Source organism: Cuculus canorus, chromosome 2, assembly GCF_017976375.1.
Source record: "Cuculus canorus isolate bCucCan1 chromosome 2, bCucCan1.pri, whole genome shotgun sequence".
Classification (NCBI taxonomy): Eukaryota; Metazoa; Chordata; class Aves; order Cuculiformes; family Cuculidae; genus Cuculus; species Cuculus canorus.
In genome coordinates, this window is record NC_071402.1 from 108,760,141 (window position 1) to 108,786,134 (window position 25,994).

Consider the following 25,994-nt stretch of genomic DNA (forward strand, 5'->3'; position numbering starts at 1 on the left):
GAAGAGTTTGGAGCACAGGTTTTAGGAGGAGCAGCTGAGGGGACTGGGGTTCTCTAGCCTGGAGAAGGGGAGTCTGAGGGGAGACCTTATAACTCTCTACAGCTACCTGTAAGGAGGTTGTAATGAAGCGAGTGTTAGTCTTTTCTCCCAAGTAACAAGTGATAGGATGAGATGAAACAGCCTCAAGTTGCACCAGAGGAGGTTTAGATTAGATATCAGAAAAAATTTCTTCACGGAAGGAGTTGTCAAGAATTGGAAGGGGCTGCCCAGGGCAGCAGTTGAGGCACCATCCCTGAAGGTATTTAAAAGACATGATGATGTGTTTCTTAGGGACACGGTTTAATGGTGAACTTGGCAGTGTTAGGTTTATGATTGGACTCTATGATCTTAAAGGTCTTTTCCAACCTCAGTGAGTCTGAGTCTGTTGTTGAGTGATTACTGTCTCTATAGTCACAGAAGAAAGCATATGGTGTGTCCTGGCAACTTTATGGTCCTATTTTATTTGTGTAAATGTGTTAAGTTTACTAGCTTATTAAGGCACGTCACGTTGTCCTGCAAGTGCTAGTTTTTTCCCTGCTTTGGTTCCGTCTAATCTGTGCTTTCTGTGTTGTTTGCACTATACTGCTTAACAAGATGTTCATTCCAGTTGTTTTGATGGGATTCTAATTTTTATGCCAATAGGTCTTAGTCTGATGGATCTATTCAGTTTTTGTAAGACGTTTGAGAAAGGCCTTTCACTTTTGTGATAATAGGATCCTCTCAAAGGAATAAGGGCTGGTGGGGAGAGATGGAATCCACCTGACAAAGCATCAGAGGAGACTTATTAACCTCCTTGATTGCCAGATTGAGGGATAGGTGCTAAATTCAGCATGTGAGTGATGTTATAGGATATGAGTCCATTGCATAAAGAGGGATGGTTTCATAATGCCTTAGAGGAAGTGAGGGCGTGTATTAATTGCATGTTTACAAACACCTCCAGCCTTGGCAGCAAAAAGGAGAAACTGGAAGTTGTGTGTGCGGTTAGAGGTGTGACAGAGTATCTTGCATGACTAAGGTGCTGTGATTGATGACTCCAGGCTCTTCAAGAAGAAAAGACAGACGGGGGACATTTGTATTCACCATGGAGGAACATCTTGAATACATGGGATTGTTTTATGGAACCATCATTTTAAGAGCATGTCAAGCATCCATCTATTTAGAATCAGATGGGTGCCTGAGGAAGGGGACATTGTTGATTATCTGATATGAAGCCTTATTTAAACAAAAAGTTTCCTAATTGCAGGTGCTTGTTCTCATGCAAGACAAATATCTGCTGGAAGGATAACATAACACACTTCTGCAATGTGGCAGGTTTCCGAGGTGCATTAGGGAAAACTTTTTTGATGCAGGTACTAGACAGCCTGTCTAGGGAGGATGAATCCACAAATCAGAAAGAAGAAAGGGATGTTTGGAGAAGTGATAGTTGGCTCGTGCTGTTGATTGTTGCAGACATGAACTGCAGTGACCACGAGGTGACATAGATTAAGATCCTGAGAGAAGTGAGGAAAATACAATCCATTTCAATGTTCAAGAAAATAAGAAGTAGCAGAAGGCAGTTTGATTGGACCAGTAGCTCCTGAGTTCAAATGGAAAAAGGAAATGTATGAGATGGAAGTTAAAATGACCGACTAAGTAGGAATATAAAACATTATGTGGACATGTAGGGGATGGGATTGGGAAGACATAAGCTCAGTTAGATTTTCTGATGGCAGAGAGAATGAAGAACAAGGACTTCCACAGATACTTCAGACGTAAAAAGGTAGATCCAGTAGCGGGAAATTGCCCCGCTACTGAACAGACTGGGGAACTTTAACAAAGGTGTGAAAAGATCAGGGAACTTAATACTTGCTTTGTCTCATTGCTTCTCCATTAAAACTGAAAAAGTCTACTCTTAGGCTTTTTGAATCTATGTCACTAGCAGTAAATTGGGGGGATGTGGTGTTTGGGGCAGAGCAGCTACCCGTGCTAAAAAAAAAAAAAAAAAAGGAACTAAAACATGGATGGAAGAAGGGCAGAGCTGTAAGCCTTACAGGGTAGTAGTTGTCCACAGTTCTAACTAGCAGCCAGAGATGAGTGATGTTCCTCAGTAGCTGAGACGAGGAACATCAGAACTATTATTTCTTTAACATCTTTATCATGGACAGTAAGACAGAACGCATGTCCTAAAATTCAAGAATGATGCCACATTGTAGGAAGTGGCTAATATAAATAGGATAGGGCTACCATTTAGAGGAATCCATCAAGCTGGAGGAATGGAGAGAAAAGTAAATTAAGGATCTTTTCAGAGTTTATCATATCAAAGAAAATAAGAATGCCACTTTTTATAGATTGTACTGTATTAGGAATCTGATTGGAGGAATGTTCATCTAACACAATGCTTTGTCACATTACCCTGCTCTATTACCTGGATTTCTCAAGCAGTACTCTTTTTATTATGCTGCCTAAGCTTGATCATATGGTTTTTAGATTCTGAATATTCCATGAGCAGATAACAGACAGTATGTATTGTTTTCTTAATACAGGAGAAGATATATATGCTGCAAGTAAAAATAATGTAATAGAAAATTTATATATTTTCTAAGAAATAAATCAAAATAGAATTTATTAATATTGGTAGGAAATAAATATTTTTCTTAAAATTAATATCTCCTGTGCTTTCATTATATTTAGATTCTTGGAATTTACAACAAATGTGGCTGAATATTTTCCTCAAGTCTGTCATTAATTCGCAAGTGTGCTATCTTGATTGTAGGAAGGTGTAGTTTTAAAGGAATTCTTAACTTCGATTCTGCTTACTGGTCTTTGGTGCCAAGCGTTAAGACACTGTGGCATTCCAATCTCTAGTGTCTGTCTGAAGTATTAGGACATTAGAATACAGTTAAGTAATCTTTCTAAAGTGAAGGAAATAGACATGGTAAGGAGAGAAGAGTTTATTTTTATAGTTGTATTAAAGATTTTTTTTTAATTATAGTAAGTGAAAAATATAGCAGTTTTATCTAGTGTTTTTTAGCATAACAAGTTGCGCAATTCCAAATTAATAATCTTCTTGTACCTCATACAGACCCATGCCTTAATTTGAAAGCAGTATTTCCTGTGTTGATTCTGGATTCTTTCAAAATCTATAAGTAAAATGCCTCTAACTTAAATGATTGCATACTTTATGTGATAGCTAAATTGAGAGTTTGTGTTGGTTGACTGTGGCTTGAGTTTTTTGTGACAAAAGGCTCGTATACAGGTCATGGTACTTAAACACCAATACATGTTCCTCTTCAGTGGGATTTTGGTTTGAAAACTGTGTAATGGTCCCTGATTAGTTAATAAAATTATAATATGCTAGCCAAGACTATCAATAAAATATGTTGAAAATGGAAAATGTTATTAGTTCAGAATCTGCAACTTCTCTTCTAAATGTGTGAAACTGAAAAACTGAATTTATCCACATAGAGGACGCTTGAAGACATGACCTTACTCCAAGTACATAGTTTACTTCTGTAAGTAAATGATTTTAGAAACTAAAATCCTTCAGTGATGAGCTCCACAATACCTGCATCTGAAATGTGTTGGCTCCTGGTGTCATCATTTTAAATGTATGACTTTGACAGTATACAAAAATACATATTTTTATTTGTTAGACTTGAGTTGGAACATTCAGAATTGTATTTGTTTGAGCATATAAGCTGATGATATTCCATGGCTTCTAGAACTGAATGCTATTTTTTTTCTTTTTGCTATTGTTTATTTCACTTTTGTAGGAAACTAGTATTTTACAGATTACCTAATGTGCATACATTTGAAACAGCGTAGTTCAGTAAGTTAGGACACCAGCACAAATTCAGGAAAGAAGTAGTTACAGGAGAGTCAATGAAGACAGAGTTTGAACACTGAGGATTACATAGGTGTAAATGAGGACACATAGATATGTGGAGCTTTGATGGCAGTTGACATCTTTTGTTTTCATTGCCATTTTTTCTTAGTATAGTTAGTTGGCAGTTATGAAATTCTGAAACCCAAACCCACAAACCTCCCATCTTTTGCTAGATGTGTCACCTGCTGATGCCAGCTCACTGTTATCTGTGGAATGGAACCACTTAGTTTACTTAATGTCTGTGCTTGAGAATGTAACTGTTAGATATAGCAGACTGTATTTCAGGGTAGCTTAGTAAGTTTTTTTTTTTTTAAAAAAAGCTTAATAAAAACAAAAAATGGTTTTTTTTATTCTAATCCTAATTTCACAGTTTAAAAATATGTTGGTCTCTTGCTTCTGTCTTCCTTGTGGCCTAAACTCCTATCCTTTAATATTTTTTTGCTGTTAAATTCGACTTAACACCAGATAAAATCTGAATAGAAATATTTGTTTTAATTTCTGCCTTTACACTTAGCAGTTATTGTACAGTGATATTTATTTTAACATCTTTGCTCATGATAGATGTGTTGCAGTAGGCTTTCTAACAATTCTTTTAGACCACACTTTCACTGTGTAAGTGTACTCATAATATAATAATTATGTTTTGTTTTCACTCAGTGTAAGGGCATTGACTACGAAGATATATTTTATTATTTTACTTTTTTAAACTTCCTATAACAGATACCAAGTGCTGGCATTTGCGACAGATTCTGATGAAAGACAAGAAACAGAACAGCAAAAACATAGTTCTGGAAAAAGGCTTGCGGTAAAACCTGTTTATTTTACATAACCTGTATGGTACACTGCATACATGTTAAAAAGACCAATGCTAAGTAACAAATGGAAACATTTTCTGCTGACAAAGGACCTGATCCAATTGCCTTTAAAGGAAATGGAAAGACTCCAGTAGATTTCAGTTAAACAACTGAGGCCCAAAGAAATCTTAAGGTTAGGTCTTAAAACTCACTGCTGTTCTAAGGAGGGGGAAAAAAATAGAACTGTGTACTGCAAATAATTATTTGTAATACAGAGACTAAACTATAGTAAAATAGATAAATAGGTACATCTGAAATGTCGCTCATGTTTTTAGTTTAAATCTGTTTGTGACTATATATTGGACTTAAAAAATTAATGTCATTCTACTTGGGGGACCCTTTGTACTTTGAGGAAACTCAGCGGTGAAAAATATTTCCATAGATAGTCAGTATCCTGGACTCTCTTTGTCAAAAACCTGTGGATTCAATTGTCTTCAGGATGTCCCTGTACCCGAGTTGTTTAATATTTGAGCTGCTTCCTGTTAAAAGGAGGAGAATTTAATTCTCTGTAGTCCTGCAGTAGAATTACTTGTCTGCTAAATATACTGCATAAAATGCTAGATTCAGCATATTTCAGGTTTTACACTAAAATATTGGGAGAGCATGTTCCTTCCAGTAGCTAATCATAGAATTTTTTCAAACTATAAGTCAATCAGAATACTACATATTGAATTAGGAGAAGGCATAGTTTTTAAATAAGAAATTTGGAAGCTTCACCACATATCCTACAAATTAAATACTTTTAAAAATCTGAAATGAGAAGCACACATGGAGACAGATGTAATAAGTCTAGCATTTTTTCCATTTCGACTTTTAAGGTGGCACTTCCAGCTTCATATGTCGGATCTGCCAGTATGTTTACCAACACATTCTGTCTTCTTTAAGCAAAATAATTGATACTGTTCATATAGCAAATGCTAACAGTTGAACTTGGATATTTTTTGACTTCAGAAATTCTGAATTTCGGTTTACCCATCTTGGTAGCAGTCTAAAGCAATTTTTACATGTGTGAATCAGTTAAAATTTCTCAGAGGAACTGAAATAAACCAATAAAATGTATCAATAAGTGGTAGTATTGTTTAAAGATGTTAACAATATAGGTAAGGTGGGATTTGTAAGTATTTTCTTGTTGTATTGAGGTATGTAGTTGGAAAAGTAGAGAAGCTGTCATATACACAAACATTATTCAGATTGGAGGGTTTACCTTAATGGCTACAAGTATGAATATTGACTTACCTAAAACATTATCTGTTTTCCCATTATTCATAGAATAAATGACCATCTTTTAGTCTCTCACTTTGCCTTTAATATCTAAGGACATGTGCAGAGGCAGATTTAAATGATTCTAATAATCTATTCTTGGATTTAGTAGTTGAAGTACAAAACATTTTAATTTTGAATGGAATGTGTATTTTAAAATACAAATATAATTAAGTGAACTGCATAACCATCAATTCATGACTGCTTCCAAAGGTGGATGGTGTTTTTGTTGCTTTACTCACAATAAGGAAAGTCACCATCTTCAAAATAAAAGGATAACTAATATTTTCTCATTCAGAAAGACAACCTTGATTTTACTTTTCTGTCTATGTTAATGATATTCAGGGAACGTGATGAGTTCTAAGACTTCTCTATAAAAATTTTGTCTTTAATATACAGCTGTCAACTGATCTCTGAAGCGTGTTTTTTTCTTTTGAAGGTGGATTGGGTTTTAAACATCGGAGAACAAGCACTGGATATACGTATTGCCTCCTTTGATCAGGCAGTGACTTCTGTTTTTGTGCTTGGTGAGAGAAACTTCTTTTGCCTTAAGGATAATGGGCAAATTCGATTCATGAAAAAGCTCGATTACAGTCCGAGTTGCTTCATCCCTTATTGTTCAGGTTTGTAAAAGGAAAATTCAACTTAACTTTAGCTTGGTTACTTTTACAGCTAAGTATTTGGGATTTTTTTGTTTTGTTTTTTTTTTTTCACTGAATAAGTATATTTTTCTGAATAAGGTGTTGATATGTAGAAAATATGTGTGATCAGAACTCTCTTGTTGGATGAAGCAGGTTGTTTTCAAATGTTACTTAGTGTGAACTGTCATTAGCTTTAGAATCTAAATAGGTATTTTCTCATCACCAAGTTGAGGTGCTTGTCTAGTATTTGAATAAGTTTAACCAAAGCCGCAAATGTGGAAGAATGAGAGGTTTTTGGAAAAGTAAGCTAGTGTTTGAGGACCTTCTGTCATTTACTGATAGTTAAAAAATCAAGTGAATTCTGCTGTTTGGAGATAAAACTAACTTACATTGTATGGAAGCAACTTGGTTGGATGCCATTATAAAACTACAGATTCTTCATAGCTATTCTACACTAATGTTTTAAAAACTATCTGATAAATTTTTGATGCCGTGTCTTATTTGAGACTTAAAATGTCATTTTGGACTTAACAGGTATGATCTTAACAATCTTCACATTTTATACTTTGATTTAAATTATATTATAAATAAAATCTATAAATACATACATCTTTAATCAGTATTCACAGGTCAATGAATTAATGAAGAGTATAAGTAGCTGATATTTAATGAATATATATCCTGTTACATCTATCCTAGCTATCATAATTGCTAAGACAGCAATTATGATTCATTGTCATGTCTTAAATTACCAAACATGGATAGAACCTTGGAAAGTTGTGGTATGTGTTATGTAGTATGCAATTGGAATTGGTATTCATAATTAATCACATAAATCCTTTGTTATTGTCAATGTAACTGTCATAACTTCTGACACTTCATTTATACTAAATTAATTTATAACAAGTAATAGCTTAAAAAGAAAAGAAAAAAGTGTGATGATCTGAGAGTACTGACATTTGCAAAGCTTTTATCTTAAAACTGGTTTTATGTCTTTAACAGTGAAAGAAGGAACAATAAACACTCTAGTTGGAAACCATAATAAGATATTGAATGTTTATCAAGATGTTACACTGAAATGGGCCGCTCAACTTCCCCACATTCCTGTATCAGTAAAAGTAGCAAATTTACAGTAAGTAAGATTAATTTCCAGTTATGAAACTTGCTTGTAGATCCTAACAAACAGTCCTGAGGTGTGTAACAAAAAAGCTCACTTATGAAAAGGCAAATTCAGAGTGTTATTTCTTTGTTTCATAAAATATTGATTTAATTAATGAGCATACTGTTAATTGTAGACGAATACTAGAATTGTGTTACTATGCTTTAGATTTCTGTTTTTCTTGAGGGAAGGTAGAACCTGGGGTCTCATGCCTCCAGTGGAATAGTTTCTTCTTTAAAAGAATGAAAAGTGAAGTTTTGCAATCTGGTAGGATCCTTCTCTGAGACAGGAAGATAGGGAATCTAACTGAAAATCTGCTCTCTATTAAGGATTTAAGAGTATTTGAATTCCAGACATGATTTGGTGGAACAGATTATTCAACTCCAGTGTTAAACTGTGGAAATTAAGAAACCGTTTAAATTGCTCAGGATTGCACTGCAAGAGACCACCTTTTGTAACATATACATATGACAGGTCAGCGAGAAACTGGTTGGATGGGGATTGAGTGTAGAGAGATTATGACATGTTGATAATTTCTACTGTGTCTGTCATTGAACAACTACGGAAAAGTTCATGTAATGTTTTTTACAATCCGGTTTATGCCTGTGCTGTGTGCCAGCAGAGCTGTGGTAGGTGCTGGCTGCCCAGTGCCTGTGGCCATATGCGATGCACTAGAACGGTCTCTGTCAGGTAAATTACTTCTGATCTCCAGCAGGCTTCTGGCTGTTGTGCCAACATACACTGGGCAGTGGAATACTTGACCATCTTGTAACAGATGAAAATGCAACATCTGACTATCATTATTTATGCAGAATAATCTGAGGCATATTTGTGTTTTGTTTGGTACTAATGGTTACATTAGGATCGTTTAGTTGCAATTTAATTTTTTTAGACTCTCTGGAGAGAGTTGTGCTAGCTTTCATCCAACAGGTCTTACAAGTAAATTATAATGAATAATCTCGGTGGGCTACTTAGTATAAACCAAAAGTTAATTATGCAGGATATGGCAGTGCAGCCTTGGAAGTTAGGAAAAAATATTTGTGTCAGAAAAAAATTGAAAAGGGCATTGATTTTTACAACAGCAGATTGTACTAATACATACAATTATTTGTTTGGAAACTCATCTTATTGAGTCATCTATTTCGGTAATGCCTCTAAGAAGTTTATGCAGGTTCTGCCTGTTCGATGTGAAGTTTAACACTCAGTACTTGATCTTAGTGAGAATTTTGAGAGTCTACTAATCTGTGCCAGATCATTTTGCTAATTGGATTCAGAATTCCCACAGACCCATTAATGCCAGGGTTCGGTTTGGGTTTTAGTTCTGCAGAAGATGGAGAGACAGCAATCTAATTACACAAACCTCTTTAAATTCTTCTTTACCAGGTACTGGTAAATAAAGGGATGTCTATGTGAATAGACCAAATGGCCTAAAAGGCAGGGAGAAATCTAGGGCATATGTGTTTTCATATGTGCTGTTTCTGGCTTTCTGTTTAAAAACACGCGGTATTCTTTTACTTCTTTCTGACATTAAAAATAAATGGCAAAAACTGTAGTAAAAGTTGTAGAAGTAACAATTTGGCTTAAACAAAGAATGTGTGTTTTTTGGTTTTGAATGTTTTGAAAGGGAATTCTCTGACTCAGTGTGATGATGATTTTCTGATACTTCACTCAAGAGAGGCCTCAGTTTCAGCTGGGGCCTTTGGGCACTACTGTAACATAAATAATATTAAGTGCTTTAATAAGCATAGAGTTGTTAATCCTACACTGCTGAGAGATTGAAGTGCCTTACATATGACGTATGTCAATTAATTACTTTCACATCCTTTCCACTTTTATTGCAATGGTACTTAGAAAGTAAAAGGAGCATTTTGAAAGCAGTTTCTACAGGTCATGTATGTTTATCTGCATTTTCTTGTTGGCATAATGTCTATTATTTCTGATGTGTAGCATTAATTTGCCATATAAGAAAGCTATTAGAAGCTATTTTATATAAGTCCTCTTGAGGCAGAGATAGTGATTGCCTCATAAAGGCAGTCATATGCTTTATCCTGTAATCTTGGTGATCTTCTAAGATCAGCTATTCAAGTGCTTTAGAGAATTGCAGCTAAGTAACTTATGTTTCTAGAGCGTGTCCCTGCTTTTTCTTTGTGAAATGGTTTTTCCTCTTACAAGAATGTGAAATGCAATCTTTTCCTTCTGCAATAGCAGTATGTAAATAATGATAATATACTACAACATTTGGGATTAAATTCCAGCATAAACTGCTTAATTTCCTTCACACTTTGAGAAACAGGAAAGTAAAACCAAAAGTGGTTACTTGTAACGTTTTTGGTGAGGCATCTGCACTCTAAAGCTGCTGTATTTTTAAGCTGTTGAATTACACTTTTTTGCCCTCTCTTAAAACGTGAGCACTCTTTGAGGAAATTGAAAATTTCCTTATAAAAGCTTGATATCATAAACTTGAACTACAGGCAAAAATTTGAGTTTACCTTATTCTAGGTTTTACCTGAAGATCTCTATAACTGTGATCACTGAACTGAAAGTTCAATTCTAATCATTGTTAACGAAGTTTGTCTTTTATTTTGTTAGAAGTTTGTTCTACTTCTGTTAATGTATAATACTTAATAACTGTTTATGACATTGTTTTAATGTCAAAGGGTCTCCTACATGTTTAATGCTGCCTGGATTGCTTCAGAGGCAAATCCACTTACATTGACATTCTGGATTAATTTGAACTGTGTAGGACTTTGTTTCAGCACAAATTTGTCTTCCCATCGATAAGCCTGCTTGGACAGTTACATTTTTGCATGCCCTATGTTGTCATCCTTAAAGTTAAGGCTATGCAAAAACTTTCTCACTGAAGCTGAAACTTGTGAAAGAAACGATTTAGGTGTTTTGCCTGAGTTGATTAAAAAGACCCCCAAAGATAAAAAAAAAAACAAACCCTATTCTAGAGTGTTTTGAAGAGAAACTGTCTGTTGCAGTTAGGACAGCTGAAATCTGGGAAGTTACACAAAGGAATTACAAGAATTCCTATTTCTCTCAAATTTTCAGTGTTGAAATGGTAGTTGTGAGTAGCAGTATTTGCTTTGTATCCACCACAATTATAGAAAGATCTTAGCACTGAATTCAAAACCCATTCCATTTTTTCTTGCTCATTAGTTTCCATTTTTTTGTTTCACCAGAGGTCACTTCTCTAAGACCTTCCTTGTGCCTGCACATCTCCTTTGCAAAGGGAATTTAATGAGCAATATCTCTTATGTTCATAGATTATCAATTGTATGAATTTGTCACATTTTGATAGTTGAGATGTGTTAGATTTTCTTTTGTCTCCCCTACTCATAATTCACATAATTGTGTTGTGAGTGAGCTTGTAAGAATATGGTTCCTACAAAGCTGTTTCAAGTTCTTGTTAACTAAAGCACCTCATATAAAAGTAATTTTTTTCCTATTGGCAGGGATTTGAGCCTGTAAAGGCATGTGACTTAATACTCCCCCACCAAAAAGGCAGATTATGTTTGTCTGAATCATCTCAAATAACTTGTTCAGAAAGTAGCAGAAAATCACTTTTTAAGGGCCTATCACAAGTTGTATTTGTTTTTCTGTGCCTGAGTTATCCTGTCTCCATATGCCTGACCATAAAAGGTCCTTGGAGTAGGTTGAAATACTTAGACAACTACTTTTCTGTTTATTTGGCACTAATTCACTTGGCAAAGCTGTTCCTAAGAGTACTGTGTTTTAATGACCGATTGATTGCACTAAGTATTACTGTGACCTGGCTGGCCTTAAACTAGAACATTACGTTGAGGTGCATTCAGTCTGAAGCAAAATAGCTCGTATTGCTCGCCTCGGGGATGTTTCCATCACAGAAATTTGAAATGCTGCTGTGGGTTGAGTTAAAACCACATAGATAAAGCATTATCATAGTTGTAGGAAAGGGATTTCTGTTTTGATCACTTCCAAGTTACAAAACTTGGTTTTGCAATAGGTACGCATGAAGCCTTGAAAACAGAGACTTTGTTTCTTCTGGACATGTTTAAAGTTTACTAGGTTTGATTTTACTACTTGGTTTTGTTTGTATACAGCCTTCAAGTTATACCTGATAAGCTTGTGAATGAAAGTTAGTCTGACTTTTTTTCTTTTGAATTGAAATACACTTACAACTTCTTCAAATACTTCTTTTTTTTTTTTTTTCCAAGTCAATATTTCATGTTGTCCCTAGTTTTAGTTCATTGTGCTTTTGGCTATCCATCAAGAAATAAGTCTGGTGATATCTATAGGGCAAAAAAATGTTGATTTTATGTGGAATTTAATAGCAGGCACAGTTCTAATAGTAAACCAGCCTTCTCCTGGGCTTTAGAGGGTGTGTAGCGAGAGAATTCTTCCCTCCTCATTTAATCTATTGAGAGCTCTTACAACTTTAGGCATCAGCTTATCAGTGAACATTGTGTTCAAATTAAGAATATTTTCATCTTCAGCTACATTGAAACTTAATTAGAAATACCTAGAAGACAAAGCTTTAGGTCTGCCTGTAGTGCTTATCTATAGGTAATTGGATACTTTGCATATGTGGTGCCGTGTACTTTTAGGAGCTGTGTCTGGAAATTAGAATATGGGAACCAACATTGATTTGTGAGCATTTATGTGTACTATATCTGTGAGCAGAATGACTGTTCTTTGTGGAAGAAAGATTCTTGAAGCAAATAACCCACAAAAAGACACATATGCCTTGTAAAATGTGTAGTTCGTTTTATTACAAGGGGTTGACAGGTATGGGCAAGTTGGTGAAAGTTACTACAATACTTGCTTTCACTTTCATTTATTTGACAGTTAAGTATAATTTTAGTTAGTAATATAACAGCATCATTTCTGAAGAGGAAATATAAAGCAGTCTGGAGAGGATTTTTTTGTCCAGAAGTAATTTATCACTTCTAAAGAATAAGAATTTCTGAGTTTCTTAAAATATTAGATTTCCAGAACCCAATGTTTTAGCTTGAGTTAAACTAGTAAATAGATTTTATTATTTGAGATGGCGGGGGAAATAGTTTTCTTTTTAAACAGAAATAACTGTTGAAAAGCCAGGAAATAGAAGTAGACTTTTTATGTTCAGAATACCGAGCAGGGTGATATAGTAAGCTTTCTCCACACTGTAACTCTTTATGAACTTCAAGTCTACCTAGGTTTATCCTGAGGAATAACACCATAAAAATATCACAGGGTTCCATTTTTTCAGCACAGATTCTGTTTTGCTCAGTTCGCAATAAAAAAGTGACTTTCTGCTAATTGCTACAACTGACTACAGTATTTGAAATTGACTTAGGTTTTGGGTTTTTTTTTTTTGTTATTGCTTCTCCAAGTGTGATCACTGCCTGCTTGACTATAGGGGTCATGCCTGAACTCTTACCTTTAGTGTTGTGAACCACCAGCCTATTAAGATTGCATCGCATATTAACGTATTTGTCAGGCATCTGTTAAAGCCAGCTATCCATAAGCTATTTGTGTTTGTATTTTGACTTGCACTGTTATGTGTTTGAATATGGATTCTAGTGAATCATAGAATGCTTTAGGTTGGAAGGAACCTTTACAGGTCATCTAGTCCAACCCCTCTGCAGAAGCAGGGACATCTTCCACTAGATCAGGTTGTTCAGAGCCCCATCCAATCTGATCTTGAATGTTTCAAGGGATGGGGCCTCAACTACTTCCCTCGGCAACCTGTGTCAGTGTTTCACTACCCTCACTGTAAGAAATTCCTTGCTTATATCCAGTCTAAATCTATCTGCCCTTAGTTTAAAACCATTACTCCTTTGTCCTATCACAACAGTCCTTGCTAAAAAGTCTGTCCCTAGCTTTCGTGTAACCTGTCTTTAAGTTCTGGAAGGTCGCTATAAGGTCTTCCTGGAGCCTTCTCTCCTCCAGGCTGAACAAGCCCAACTCTCTCAGCCTGTCCTCATAGTAGAGGTGCTTCAGCCCTCTGATCATCTTCATGGCACTCCTCTGGACCTGTTCCAACAACTTCATGTCCTTCCTGTGCTGAGGCCCCAGATCTGGACACAATACTCCAGATGAGGTCTCACAAGAGAGGAATGCAGGGGTAGAATCACCTCCCTCGACCTGCTGGCCAGGCTTCTTTTGATGCAGCCCAGAATATGGTTGGCCTTCTGGGCTGCGAGCGCACGTTGCTGGCTCATGTCGAGCTTCTCAACGACAAGCACCTCCAAGCCCTTCTCTGCAGGGTCTCTCTCAATTGCATCATCCCCCATCCTGTATTGAAAACGGGGATTGACCTGACCCAGGTGTAGGATCTTGCACTTGGCCTTGTTGAATGTTCTTGATGTTCATGTGAGCCCACTTCTCCAGCCTGTCCAAGTCCCTCTGGATGACATCCCGTCCTTCTGGTGTGTCATCTATACCACTCAGTGTGGTGTCATCTGCAAACTTGCTGAGGGTGCAGTTGATCTTGCTGTCTGTATTGTTAATGAAAATATTAAACAGCACTGGTCCCAGTACAGACTCCTGAGGGAAACCACTTGTCATGGATCTCCATCTGGACATGGAGCCACGGACCTCTGCCCTGCTGATGTGACCATTCAACCAATTCCTTTTCATGGACTTAAGTAATAAATTCAAAGTTGCATTGTGTAGGTTGAGATGCAGGAAATATGATACTGCAGCTTACTGAATGACCTCAAAGTTATTGACTTAAGATGCTGTAGTAGTGTCCAATTTTTGTACTACTTTTAAGACAAAGTAATTTATTAAGTCTAAAATATTTTATGTTGATCTTGTATGAGCCCTTCTTCCCCTTGCAGAAATAATAAAGAAGCAGGGACTATTTGACTAACGAAGGACTGAGAATTAAGTTTCTATGTAATGATGTTAATGGCTGTTTGAATTTTTGTGTTGTCCCATGTTGTGCTGATAGCTGCGGCTACTGGGTTTTCCTGTCTTTTGGAAAATCCCCACTTGTGTTATAGGCGCACAGTTGCATTACAAGAGACTATTTTACAGTATCTTTAAATACTTACAATTCAATTTTGGAGATAATGATTTCTAATGTACTTAAGCAATAGTATCTTGCTATGTGCTGAGTTATCCTTTTACTCCTACCTGCCTTTCTTCCTTTTTCTTGCGTCTTTTTTAATAAAAGCATATGTAATATACTAACAGGAGTAGTGTAAAAAGATGTGTATGGTGCTTTTTAGTTATCTAGCCTGTTTTGCTTTAAGGTAATGATTTTCTTGCAACGTGTCTTTGGCCTTTGTATTTTGCATGTAGTAGTACATGGCATGTGGCATTCATTCTTCATAACCAGAGATGACCATTTAAGGGTACTTACTGATAAAAGGAGGTATTTTGGGTTTGTGTGGCAAGGTTTTGGTAGTAGGGGGGCAACAGGGGTGACTTCTGTTAGGAGCTGCTAGAAGCTTCCCCTAAATCCAGTAGAGTCAATGCCAGCTGGCTTCAAGATAGACCTGCTGCTGGCCAAGGCTAAGCCCATCAGTGATGGTGGTAGCATCTCTGGGATATCATATTTAAGAAGGAGAGAAAAAAACCCTGCACTCTTGCAGGTGGAAAGAGGTGCGAGAATTTGTGAGAAACAGTGCTGCAGACACCAAGGTGAGTGAACCCATGGTGGTTAATGGTAGAGCAGATGTCCACCTGCAGCTCTTGGAGGGCCCCACACCAGAGCAGGTGGATGTGCTTGAAGGAGTCTGGGACCCTGTGGGAAGTCCGCACTGGAGCAGGCTCCTGGCAGGGCCTGTGGCCCTGTGGAGAGAGGAGCCCATGCTGGAGCAGGTTCACTGGCAGAACTTTTGATCCCGTGGGGGGCCCACGGTGGAGCAGTCTGTTCCTGAAAGACTGCACCCTGTGGAAAGGACTCACCCTGGTGCAGTTTATGAAAAACTGCTGCCTGTGGCAAGGACCCACATTGGAGAAGTTCATGGAGGGCTGTCTCCCATGGTAAGGGCCGCATACTGGAGCAAGGGAAGAGTGTGAAGAGGAAGGAGCAGCAGAAACAACATGGGACTTCAACTCCCATTGCCCATCCCCCTGTGCTGCTGGCGGTAGAGAAACTGGGAGTGAAATTGAGCCTGGGAAAAAGTGAGGAGTGGGGGGAAGTTGTTTAAAGTTTTTATTTTATTCCTCATCACTCTACTCTAATTTAATTGGTAATAAATTAAATTAATTTCCCTGAGTTGTGTCTATTTTGCCTGTGACAGTAATCGGTGAGTGATCTCTCCCTGTCCTTATCTCGACCCATGAGCCTTTTGTTATATTTTCTCTCCCCTGTCCTGCTGAATAGCTTGGGGAGCACTTGGCACCTACCGAAGGTCAAACCCACCACAGTGGGAAATTTTTTTTGCTTGGTAGTCTGTTGTGCCACCTTTGAACTGTCAGTGTTATTCTTGGCCTTGACTGTTTGAGGACAATATGAGCAAGAATGAATGCCTGCAAAAGTTCCTCATGCTTTAACACTAGGTTCGAAGCAATATGTGAGTAATAATTGGGTGGTTTTTATGGCTTAGTAGCTTACTGTGAATTCCAGTACTCTGTTCCTGTCCACTTCTCCCCATTAGTCTGCAGCTTGACTGCAAGGCCAATAATATTTCTCTGGTGACTTTGACCAATAAGATTGTCCCTGCATGATTTCCAGTGTACCTGCAACATAAGCCCAGTGATGTGTGCTGCTGCACTTCAGGATTTTGTTTCACATTTTGAAGGGCAGCAAAATACTGAAAGATACATTGTGTTTCTTGTATTTTTAAAAAAAGTCTCATCTTTACTCCCAACACCAAACAAGAATTTTACAGTTGTTTTGAAACAGGATTAATTCCCATATTTGGACACATGTGTAACTCAACAGACTCATCAATTTAATTTAAATGAGGTACATGAATCAGAAGATTGGGGTTTGGAATTCTGATGTATAGCTCTTGGTTGAAAATATGCTTTATGAAGTTTCAGCTTCTGATTTTTTTTTAAGAAAACTTAAATCTGCTATCATTTTGCAAGTGTGAAATTATTGGTCTGGTCCAAATATGAACTCGAAAGTATAACTTGTTCTCTGGCACAGAATCATAGTCCATTGGGTGGTTAGATGAACATACTTTGTGTAGCTGGGCTCTCCAAACAGTGGAAAGGCAACAGGAAATGAATGTAACTGGAAAAAAAAAAAAAAAGAAGAAATATTATAGTTGAATTCAGTATATGTGGTGTAAAAAGGCAATCACATATAGGGTAATAGTGGGTGGGGTCAAAATAAATCCCCTTTCATTTAATTTCTTAGCTATCCAGATCCTTGAAAATACTTTGTTCTTTATTCCAGCCCATCTGTTACTCCTTACTATAACTGACATCATCACAGGTACCACAACTGTTAAAGAATTACCGTATAAAAATGGCAAAACTTACATATAAAACCAGCAAAACTTAGCACTTATTACATGGTTTTATGGAAAGAAAACTGCTGGAATCAAACTTTATAGTTTGTTGAAAGATTTTTCCTTCTTCTGTGTATAGTAATACTGTAATAGAAGCAATGGCAGTTATGATGGACAGTATGAACAGTTATATATGTGTATATGTATATATAAATTTTTATTTGAGTGTTCTGTAAGAATATTGCTTGATCTGAGAAGTTAAATGCAGAGAATTCTAGAATCTTTCTGCTTAAACATAATTGCATTTTAGAGAAATATTTTTAAGAAAAAGAAAAATTATCGCCTTTGTTTTTCATTACTAAATTGCTATAGGGTTGTCAAGAGGTGGCAGGACAATATATTACCTTTTCAAAGGTCTTCTGAAGAGATAATGTATGTAGCTTAGCATAAAATATGAATATGTATTTCTTTTATCTTAGCAGGATCTAATCCTGCAAAAAACATAGATGTGCCAAATATTATGTCCAGTGTATACTGTGATTCATGACTAGCCTTTCTGTCAAGTTACTTTCAGTTGGTATTTACTGTATGATATTAGGCACATGCCCATATTGCCAGTTCTCCTAATTTTATTGCATGTCACTTATTTGCTTTTTCAAAAAGCCTACTTTTTATAGTCAAATGATTTTGTAAGGGTTTTATTTTACTTTAGAATAACACTTGAAATATTCCTGCTCTTTCTAAAGAAAGCCTTAAAACTGGAAATTCTAACTGCTCAAGAACAAGAAGGCAAGTAACCCCCCTTCTAGTAATTAAAATACTCACTTTTAAACAAATACCATGAGTTTTTTTTGCTAACCTGCAATTTCTCTGTGCCTGTTCATGTTGTGAGAGTAGAACTGTGTCAGGTTCTGAACTCAGTCTTAAGAGTTGGGTATTGAGCAGTAGGCTGGAGTTCACGGTGCCAAGCCTGACAATATTCAAGACACATTTGGTCAACATCCTCAGATGCATAGTGTGAATTTTGGGGTTGTCCTATGCAGGGACAGGAGTTGGACTCAATTATTCTTGTGAGTCCCTTCCATCTCAGGACATTCTATGATTTTGTGAATCTGTAACTTGCTCTGCCCGTGGAAATGCTGGACATCTGTTTGAAAAACAGTCATTATGGACAGTCTATAGCTGTTTATTTTGAAGGTCTTGATTATTACACTATTAACGTGAAGGACATTTTTTCAGCAGGTGGGATATTTGTGTTAAGCTGTGGTGACAAGAGCCAGCTAGTAATGCAATGTGCCAGAGATGCTTTTAAAGAGCAGCTTGTTCTTTTCAAGACTGGGTGAAGAGATAATGATAAGTATTGATAAAAGTAATAGCGTACACACCTTTTTGACTGAAATGCTAGTGAATTTTGAAGCTTGCAGGAGCATCACTGTCAAACTGTGAGGAGAAAGAGATGGAAATTAATTTGAGTGCAATGTTTTTAAAGTTATGTAATTGTTCAGTCCTTTCAGAATAGATCTGTGGTAAAGACACATCTCGTTAGCCTCTTTGTAGTCTGCAGGTAGTCTAATTTGCCTTGCATACTGTCTAATATTAGCTTGTATGAAGCCAACATTTAAGTATTAGCTTTATCTAAAACAATAAACTTAGTAGAGTGTAGATTTTATCTGTATAGTACCTTGTATTTCTTTATTGTTGGAAGCAGAGATGCTAGGGACTTCTCCAGCCTGGAGTGAGATGCACTCTAACCACTATCTTGAAGTGAGAGAAGAGGAGGTGCAGATGAAGGATAAACTTTTGAGGTCCCCTCCATGATACTGTAGGCGCTATCTTTTGGCATAGCCTTTGAGCCTTTGGAAGCTGCTGTATACCTGTCTGCCAGTGAGGGATTCTGGCCTTGAAACAGATCTTATACTTCAGGCAAAGGAGATGAAAGTGAAGAAATACATACATCTCGATGTAGCTCTAAGGTGGAATGAAGCATGGAGATGTCACAGTTGGTCTCAATTTCTTTATTACTGCTAACACTGGTATTATCATAAATGAAATCACAATGTAATTTCTCTGGTTTCCTGTTATTTGGAACTCTGATTTAGGGACTGCACTCTCGTTTAAAGTAATCAGGTTTTCTTATAAGTGTTCACATTCATTTTCAATTCGGGTAAGACCACTAAGTGTCTTAGATACAGAACTGTGATAAAAAGAAAAGCAACGTGGAAGTTACAGACTTGTCCTTGAATATACTGTACTTCAGAGCTCTTTACCTTTTCTTGCCTAAATCAGGATCATATATTTCTGGAGGCCTGTGTCATCACTCTGAATATTCTATTTTTATTCTGCTTTGTGACAAACACTAATTTTAACTAAAATTTGCATTTTATGCAGCTGGCTAATTTTTAATAAACCTTTACTGCTTTGAAATAGTTTTGATTTAAAGACCAAGTAAGTAATTGGTCAATCCTTCAGATAAAAATGAATTTTATATCTAGTTTGTAGCATGAGCTTAGATTGTGTGTTTAGCCTGCCTGTATCATATCTGTGTTCCCTGAAGAGGATGCAGTGCCTGGGAGTCTGTTCCTCTGCATGCATTGTTAAATCTTAACCTGTTAAAATTCCCTTACATTTAAGCTTTCAAGCTATTATACGAACGCTATTAACAAAAACCCACCCTGTTTCATTTCATGTGAAATGGTAGCTTTTAGAGCTGTGCTGTGTGAAGGCTGTGCTGCTTGGCTCACCCTCGCAAACTGCTTTGTGCTGCCCTGCAGGTGGCAGTAGTGGTCTGGCAGAAAGGATCCCTGACACAAACTTAATTTTTAGTGTTTGTTGTTAACTTGGTAGTAAAATTAGAAACAATTCATTTCGAATTGCTTTTTTTTTTTTTATTATGTTGTTTGGTGGAAGATGCTCCTTTTTAGTTGGTGATTGGATAGTGTTGGGCCTTTTAGGCAAAGAGTCTCTTTCAAAGAGAAAGCTACACAAGGTGAAGAGTTGTCTGGATTTGCCATACAGTAAGGTACTGGTTTGCTGTCTGCTGGTTTGCTATGTGATATTGCCATGTAAAGGTGCCGGTGAAAATGTCTTCACTCCCGGGCAGAAAGTGCTAGAAAAGGCTTGAAACTGAGAATCCTTCAGACACTCAGAATGGTATCAACCTCAGCAGGTTTGCAGGTGACACCAAGCTGAGTGGTGCAGTTGCCACACCAGAAGGACAGGATGTCATCCAGAGGGACCTGGGCTGGCTGGAGAAGTGGGCCTCTGAGAACCTCATGAGGTTCAACAAGGTGGAGTGCAAGGTCCTACACCTGGGTCAGGGCAAGTCTCTGATTTCAATAGAGGATGGGGGATGATGTGATTGAGAGCAGCCCTGCAGAGAAGGTCTTGTGGGTGCTGGTTGATGAGTAGCTTGCAGCCCAGAAGGCCAACTGTATCCTGGACTGCATCAAAAGAAGCGTGGCCAGCAGGTCAAGGGAGGTGATTCTGCCCTGTATTACTCTCTAGTGAGACCTCACCTAGAGTATTGTGTCTGGTTCTGGAATCCTCAATGTAAGAGGCATATGGAGCTGTTGGAACGGGTCCAGAGGAGGGCTACAAAGATGATCAGAGGGCTGGAGCACCTCCCATACGAGTACAGGCTGAGAGAGTTGGGGTTGTTCAGCCTGGAGAAGAGAAGGCTAAGAGCAGATATTACAGCGACCTGAAGGGGCTACAAGAAAGCTGGGGAGGGACTTCTTACAAAGGCATGAAGCGATAGGGTGAGGGGGAATGGGTATAAACTGGAGGGGGCAGATTTAGACTAGACAAGAGGAGGAATTTCTTCACGATGAGAGTGGTGAGGCAGTGGCACAGGTTGCCCAGTAAAGTTGTGGATGCCCCATCCCTGGAGGTGATCAGGGCCAGGTTGGATGGGGCCTTTGGGCACCCTGATCTTGTGGGAGGTGTCCCTGTCCATCTCAGGGGGCTTGGAACTAGAAGATCTTAAGGTCCCTTCCAACCCAAACTGTTCTGTGATTCTATGAAATTCATGTTTTATTCAGTTCTGATTTGAGTCCTCAAAAGAGAGTATAGTTGTTGACCTGTTCTTCTAGTCATAACTTCTGTTTTTTTTAACTGCTTTTCCACTGTTTATCAAGATGTAATCATGTTTCATTTCCGTCTTCCTCTTATGTGTTTTTCATAATTTCTTTAATAAGATTTGTGTCTCGTGTTTTGTTAAGATCAGCAATCCTAAACTGTCATACAGATGGAAAAGATGAAGAATGCTTTTCTCTAAAGCAACAGCACAAATTATTGACCACTCAGTGACATTCAATATAATTTCATACTGTTAAATAGTTATAATTGAGCATTATATTTACACTATATGTTTGCATGCTCTCTGCAGAGTATGCAGTCTGTGTTAAATACATAATATAAACAGCCTTAAAAGAATTCTAATTTCTGAGAGCAGATAGATGATTTGTTTTCATGTGTATTAGCAGAACAGCTAATTCTTACACATACAGATATTACTTTTGTTGTAAAATTAAAGATTCTTTCAATGAGGGAAGAGTTTTCAAAGGAGTGCGAGGGTGCTCTACAGATACTCAAAACCAGTTAAAAATTGGTGGTAGCTGGCACTGAGTCACACCAGGTATATTGTAAGTGTTCAGTTGAAGGTCTGATATTAGAGTGTGTTTAATAGGAAGAAGATAGGCTTTCGACTTTTACTTCCATTAGTCTGTGGTAGAAAATGCTTTTAGTTTGTTACTCCTAATCTGTTCTTCCTTCAGCATTTTATCAAATACTTCACATAGTTGTAGTTAAAGTGAAATTGAAACGGTAGTGAAACTCAGAACAATTTGGGGTTTCAAAAGCACTGAACTAAAAAGTGCTATTGTAGTTATGGTCTTGCATGTAGTTACTTCAGAAGATGATAGAATGATGAGAGAATTGGATTCAAAATGCTTAAGCACAATTCAGAAATATGTTTCCTAATTTAGCAGTTTATAAATAATACATTATCAATAAGGGACTGAAAGTAGTATTGCAGAACATCTTATTTTCTAAAATGATTGGTATGAGTAATATCAATTCAGACTATCTCTTAAATTGAGGTAGAGGTTTTATGTGCTATTATGTATATAAATAATTATAGCTTGTCAATAACAAGACTTTGTCCTAACAGTTGTCCAAGACTTAGCTTGTGTTACTAAAGTAGAACTCAGAAGTACAGATTCAACTTCTGAGTCAATTGTTTGCATGATCAATTTGGTATTATATAGCTGGAAACATGCAAAGCATTTTAATTTCATCAAGAATTATATTGTGAACAGTCTGTTTACTAAGAGAATACCTACAAAAAGCATATGCCATTATTATTACCCAGAATCCAATAAAAGATAGTTTTTCAAATTATTACCATATGTGTGTAGGAGTTGCTTTATACTGTAAAGTTATTTTAGATACAAGAATAATTTGTTTCATTCTTTGAGTTCCTCACTGTTAAAGTCTCCCCTTAGATTTGCTATTACTTTGACTGTTGTGTGATATATAGTAAAAAAAAAAATAGTTTACAATAAAAGAAATATAACAAGTAATTGAAATTCCAGATTGTGTGCAAAATGTGCCAAATGAAGTAATGGTATTTGTAGGGATATTGTATGAGTGCAGTAGCTGTGGGGAAACTGCTATAAAACTGTTAAATATGCTCCCCTTCCCCCTGCTGTCTTTAACCACTGTCATAAAAGCTTGAGAAAATAAAGCAATCTTGACTGTCTGACAACATTCCACCAGAGAAATTAATTTATTTTAAATTATATGCTAGAACTGGTTACCCATATTTTTCTTATTGTTTCTATTGATGTACAAATTCACAGACAGCTTTAACAAGAAAAGATTACTGAAAAAGGCTTCTTAATATTTGTATTTGTCTCATGTTGAACAATCTTCTTAGGATCCCGCAGAACATTAACTGAGGCAAAAGAAAAGTGTCATTTGTAATGGTACTTTCTTAAACTAATGCATTTGTCTCCGAGCTAGTGCAGTCTTAAGGGATGTTGTGACTAGCAGCATAGTTGGTTGCAATTAAATTTGGTTTAAGACAGAGTTTTTGAATGTCCTTTCTGTAATGCTGACATAAACTTAGAAGGTGAGAGAAGCTTAATTTATATAGGAAAATCACTTCATTGGTTTAAGTTGGTTTCATTTGATAGACTGATTACCTGCAGATAACTGTCAGCTTAAATATATGTAGGAAGGACTGTATTTACAAACCACTTTTGAATGTATTATATTTTAGTAATATATCATCAAAGTTTTATTACTGGCAGTGTAGCTATATTTCTTCATACCCTTTTGATTTACACTCAAATGTCCTCATGAATCTTTCCTTAGCTTAATAGATTTGTAGCCTCAGTAAGGAAATTTTAAGGTGGTCCAAAGATGAAGAATTTTAGGAATTGTCTTGTTTTCAGGTGTCAGTTTTCTTTCTCCAGTTATGGAACGAGCTCATGATGCAGTTTGTCTTGTCCCCCCTTTTTCAGTGACTTTATTATTTGCTGTAACTAAATAGCTGAGTGTGGGGCAGTATATTTGATAGCATGGTCGCACCTGCTTCAACAACATCCCCTTTTTAGACTGGCCCATGGCCAGTCTGGCAAAGTTCTTTGCAAACACTTGGCAGGCATTAAGTGGCTTCCTATCATTAGGTGTTATTTGCATGCTTTACCAAGACTGTGTTGTGGTCCAAGTATTCATAATAGTCTGTCTACTCATGTTGTTTGTATACAGGTCTGAGGGTTATCCCAATGTATTTGTTCCATGTGCCATCTAGAGTTCTGTAAATATACCACAGATGTGTGTTGTACAGAGCTTTTTGGACATAAGAAAACTAGGATGAACAGTTCTGCATGTGATTCCAACAATAGACCCGGTCTTGAGTGAGGAAACCAACTGTAGTTGGCAACAAACATTCAGACAGCCAGAGAAACCAGGACTCATACTTAGTTCCACTTCCTCTCACTTTGGATTGAGTTTACGATTTGTAAGAAATAACAGATGCAAGCCCTAAGTTTACAGGTCACAAATAGGTCATCACATTCCCAGGATGGCTGTTAACACCGGTACTGGATATGTAAGTTGAAAGTCAGTACTAAGTCTTCTGGTGTATTTTCTTAAAATAATTGCTGGAGAGGCTTGGTATATCCAGCCTTATTGTGCTCATAAAGGCAGTTTCATATTACAGTTCCCTTAGCTTTTGTAGTGAATGTTAATATATATTGAAAATTCTGGTGATAACTGTGGCAGTCAGGACAGTGTTCCTAAAAGAGAAGACTGTTTCTATTTAACCTGAGTGTATGCATGTTCCACCTGCAGTGAGAGACAAACTGGGCATACTTATAGTCCAAAACCACTCCCAACCAGTTTCCAAATATTCATAGTTCAACCAGGAGTTTATTTTGTTCACTGAGTAAAAATTACTTTTGATAAAAAGAGAAAGCTCAAACTTATCTGCAGCAACTACTTATTCATATAGTGCCCAGTGAGGTCTTAATTTCTGTATTTAGTTCAATGTGACTGCACAGAGTTCAGATGATCTCAGTTACAGTATAGTTTTTCCAGAATATTTGATTACAGTTGTGAGACCAACACTGGGATTGTGGCCAGGCATTTTGGACTTTTCAATTGTATGATCAGTTATCAAAATTAATCTGTGACACCTGTATGCCTTCTAATTACTATTACCCTGGTAAAGTTTGGAATGAGGCTTCCAGGATGCGTGTACTGGAGTCATGCTACAAGGCTACATAGGAAACTGGAGAGAATCCTGTTTTTTTTTTTTTTTTCATATATCTGCCTGCTTTTAATGAAGATTTTACTAGAGGATGTGCTTGAAAGGTATCAGCTATGTAAGATAAAAGATTTTTTATTAGTTTTTCATGAATTATAGCTTGAACACTTATATAAATTAAATGTTTTATATGGGTTTAATTAGTAGGATAGTGTATTAGCTTTTCTTTTCAAAATTAGGTTTTATATCTAAGAGTTAATTTTGATCTCTTTGCTTTATATGACAGTCATATTTCACGCAAAGAGTGTCTACTGGAAGATATACTAAGTATGGAATAAGAGCAAATTACTGTCATGAACGTGTCACCTCATGTTCATGAGAATAAATACAACCTTTGAGTTTAATGAAGAGTAAGCATTTTAAAAATAAAAATTCAAGTTATCTTTCTCCTAACTTCTGCTATTAACATCTGTGCTAGTCTTGTTTTACTGTTCAGCTCCTTTTCTGTTTAGGAATAACCGTCAAGTTAAGCAAAATGTTGGCAGTACTCCCTGTTGTCTCATAATTTGTTAAATACTTTCATAAATCCTGCATTTTCCTGGTACATGATCAGATAAGAAAAATGAGTGAGATTTTTGTAGAACAAAGTTCACTGAATTACTGTTTCCTCAGGAGAAAAGAGATGATAGTGTAGCTAATAAACCACTGATTTGTACTGATCCAGAGCAGTGTAAAGGGTCTTCTGGATCCATTTGGTTTCCTTGTAGAAAGATACTGTAGGGAAGAGCCAGTCAGGGTTTGAAACGAGCACAGTAGATGCAGGAGCAGCCAAAGAATGGGTTAGAGGAGCTACTGATGCCATTGAAATCCTACTGCTGTCTTCACTGTGAACATGTTCCATCTGTTCGTGATTTCCTCTAATGCATCCTTTCCTTACTTGGTGTTCCATTTGGCTAATTCCTCTTCCTGCATACCAATGTGAATATTTGTACTTCAAAAAAATTCAAGTAACAATTTGT

At 36.8% G+C, this 25,994-nt stretch overlaps 1 protein-coding gene across 3 annotated transcripts in view; it reads left to right on the forward strand.

Annotated features, from left to right (window-relative positions):
* Positions 1 to 25,994, forward strand: part of BBS9 (Bardet-Biedl syndrome 9) — a 303,616-nt gene that overhangs the window by 29,839 nt on the left and 247,783 nt on the right. For all 3 annotated transcript variants that reach the window (XM_054059480.1, XM_054059482.1, XM_054059481.1), the window contains exons 7-9: positions 4,625 to 4,709; positions 6,458 to 6,641; positions 7,662 to 7,791. In XM_054059480.1, the coding sequence (XP_053915455.1) occupies positions 4,625 to 4,709; positions 6,458 to 6,641; positions 7,662 to 7,791 (399 nt within the window). The remainder of the gene's footprint in view (positions 1 to 4,624; positions 4,710 to 6,457; positions 6,642 to 7,661; positions 7,792 to 25,994) is intronic.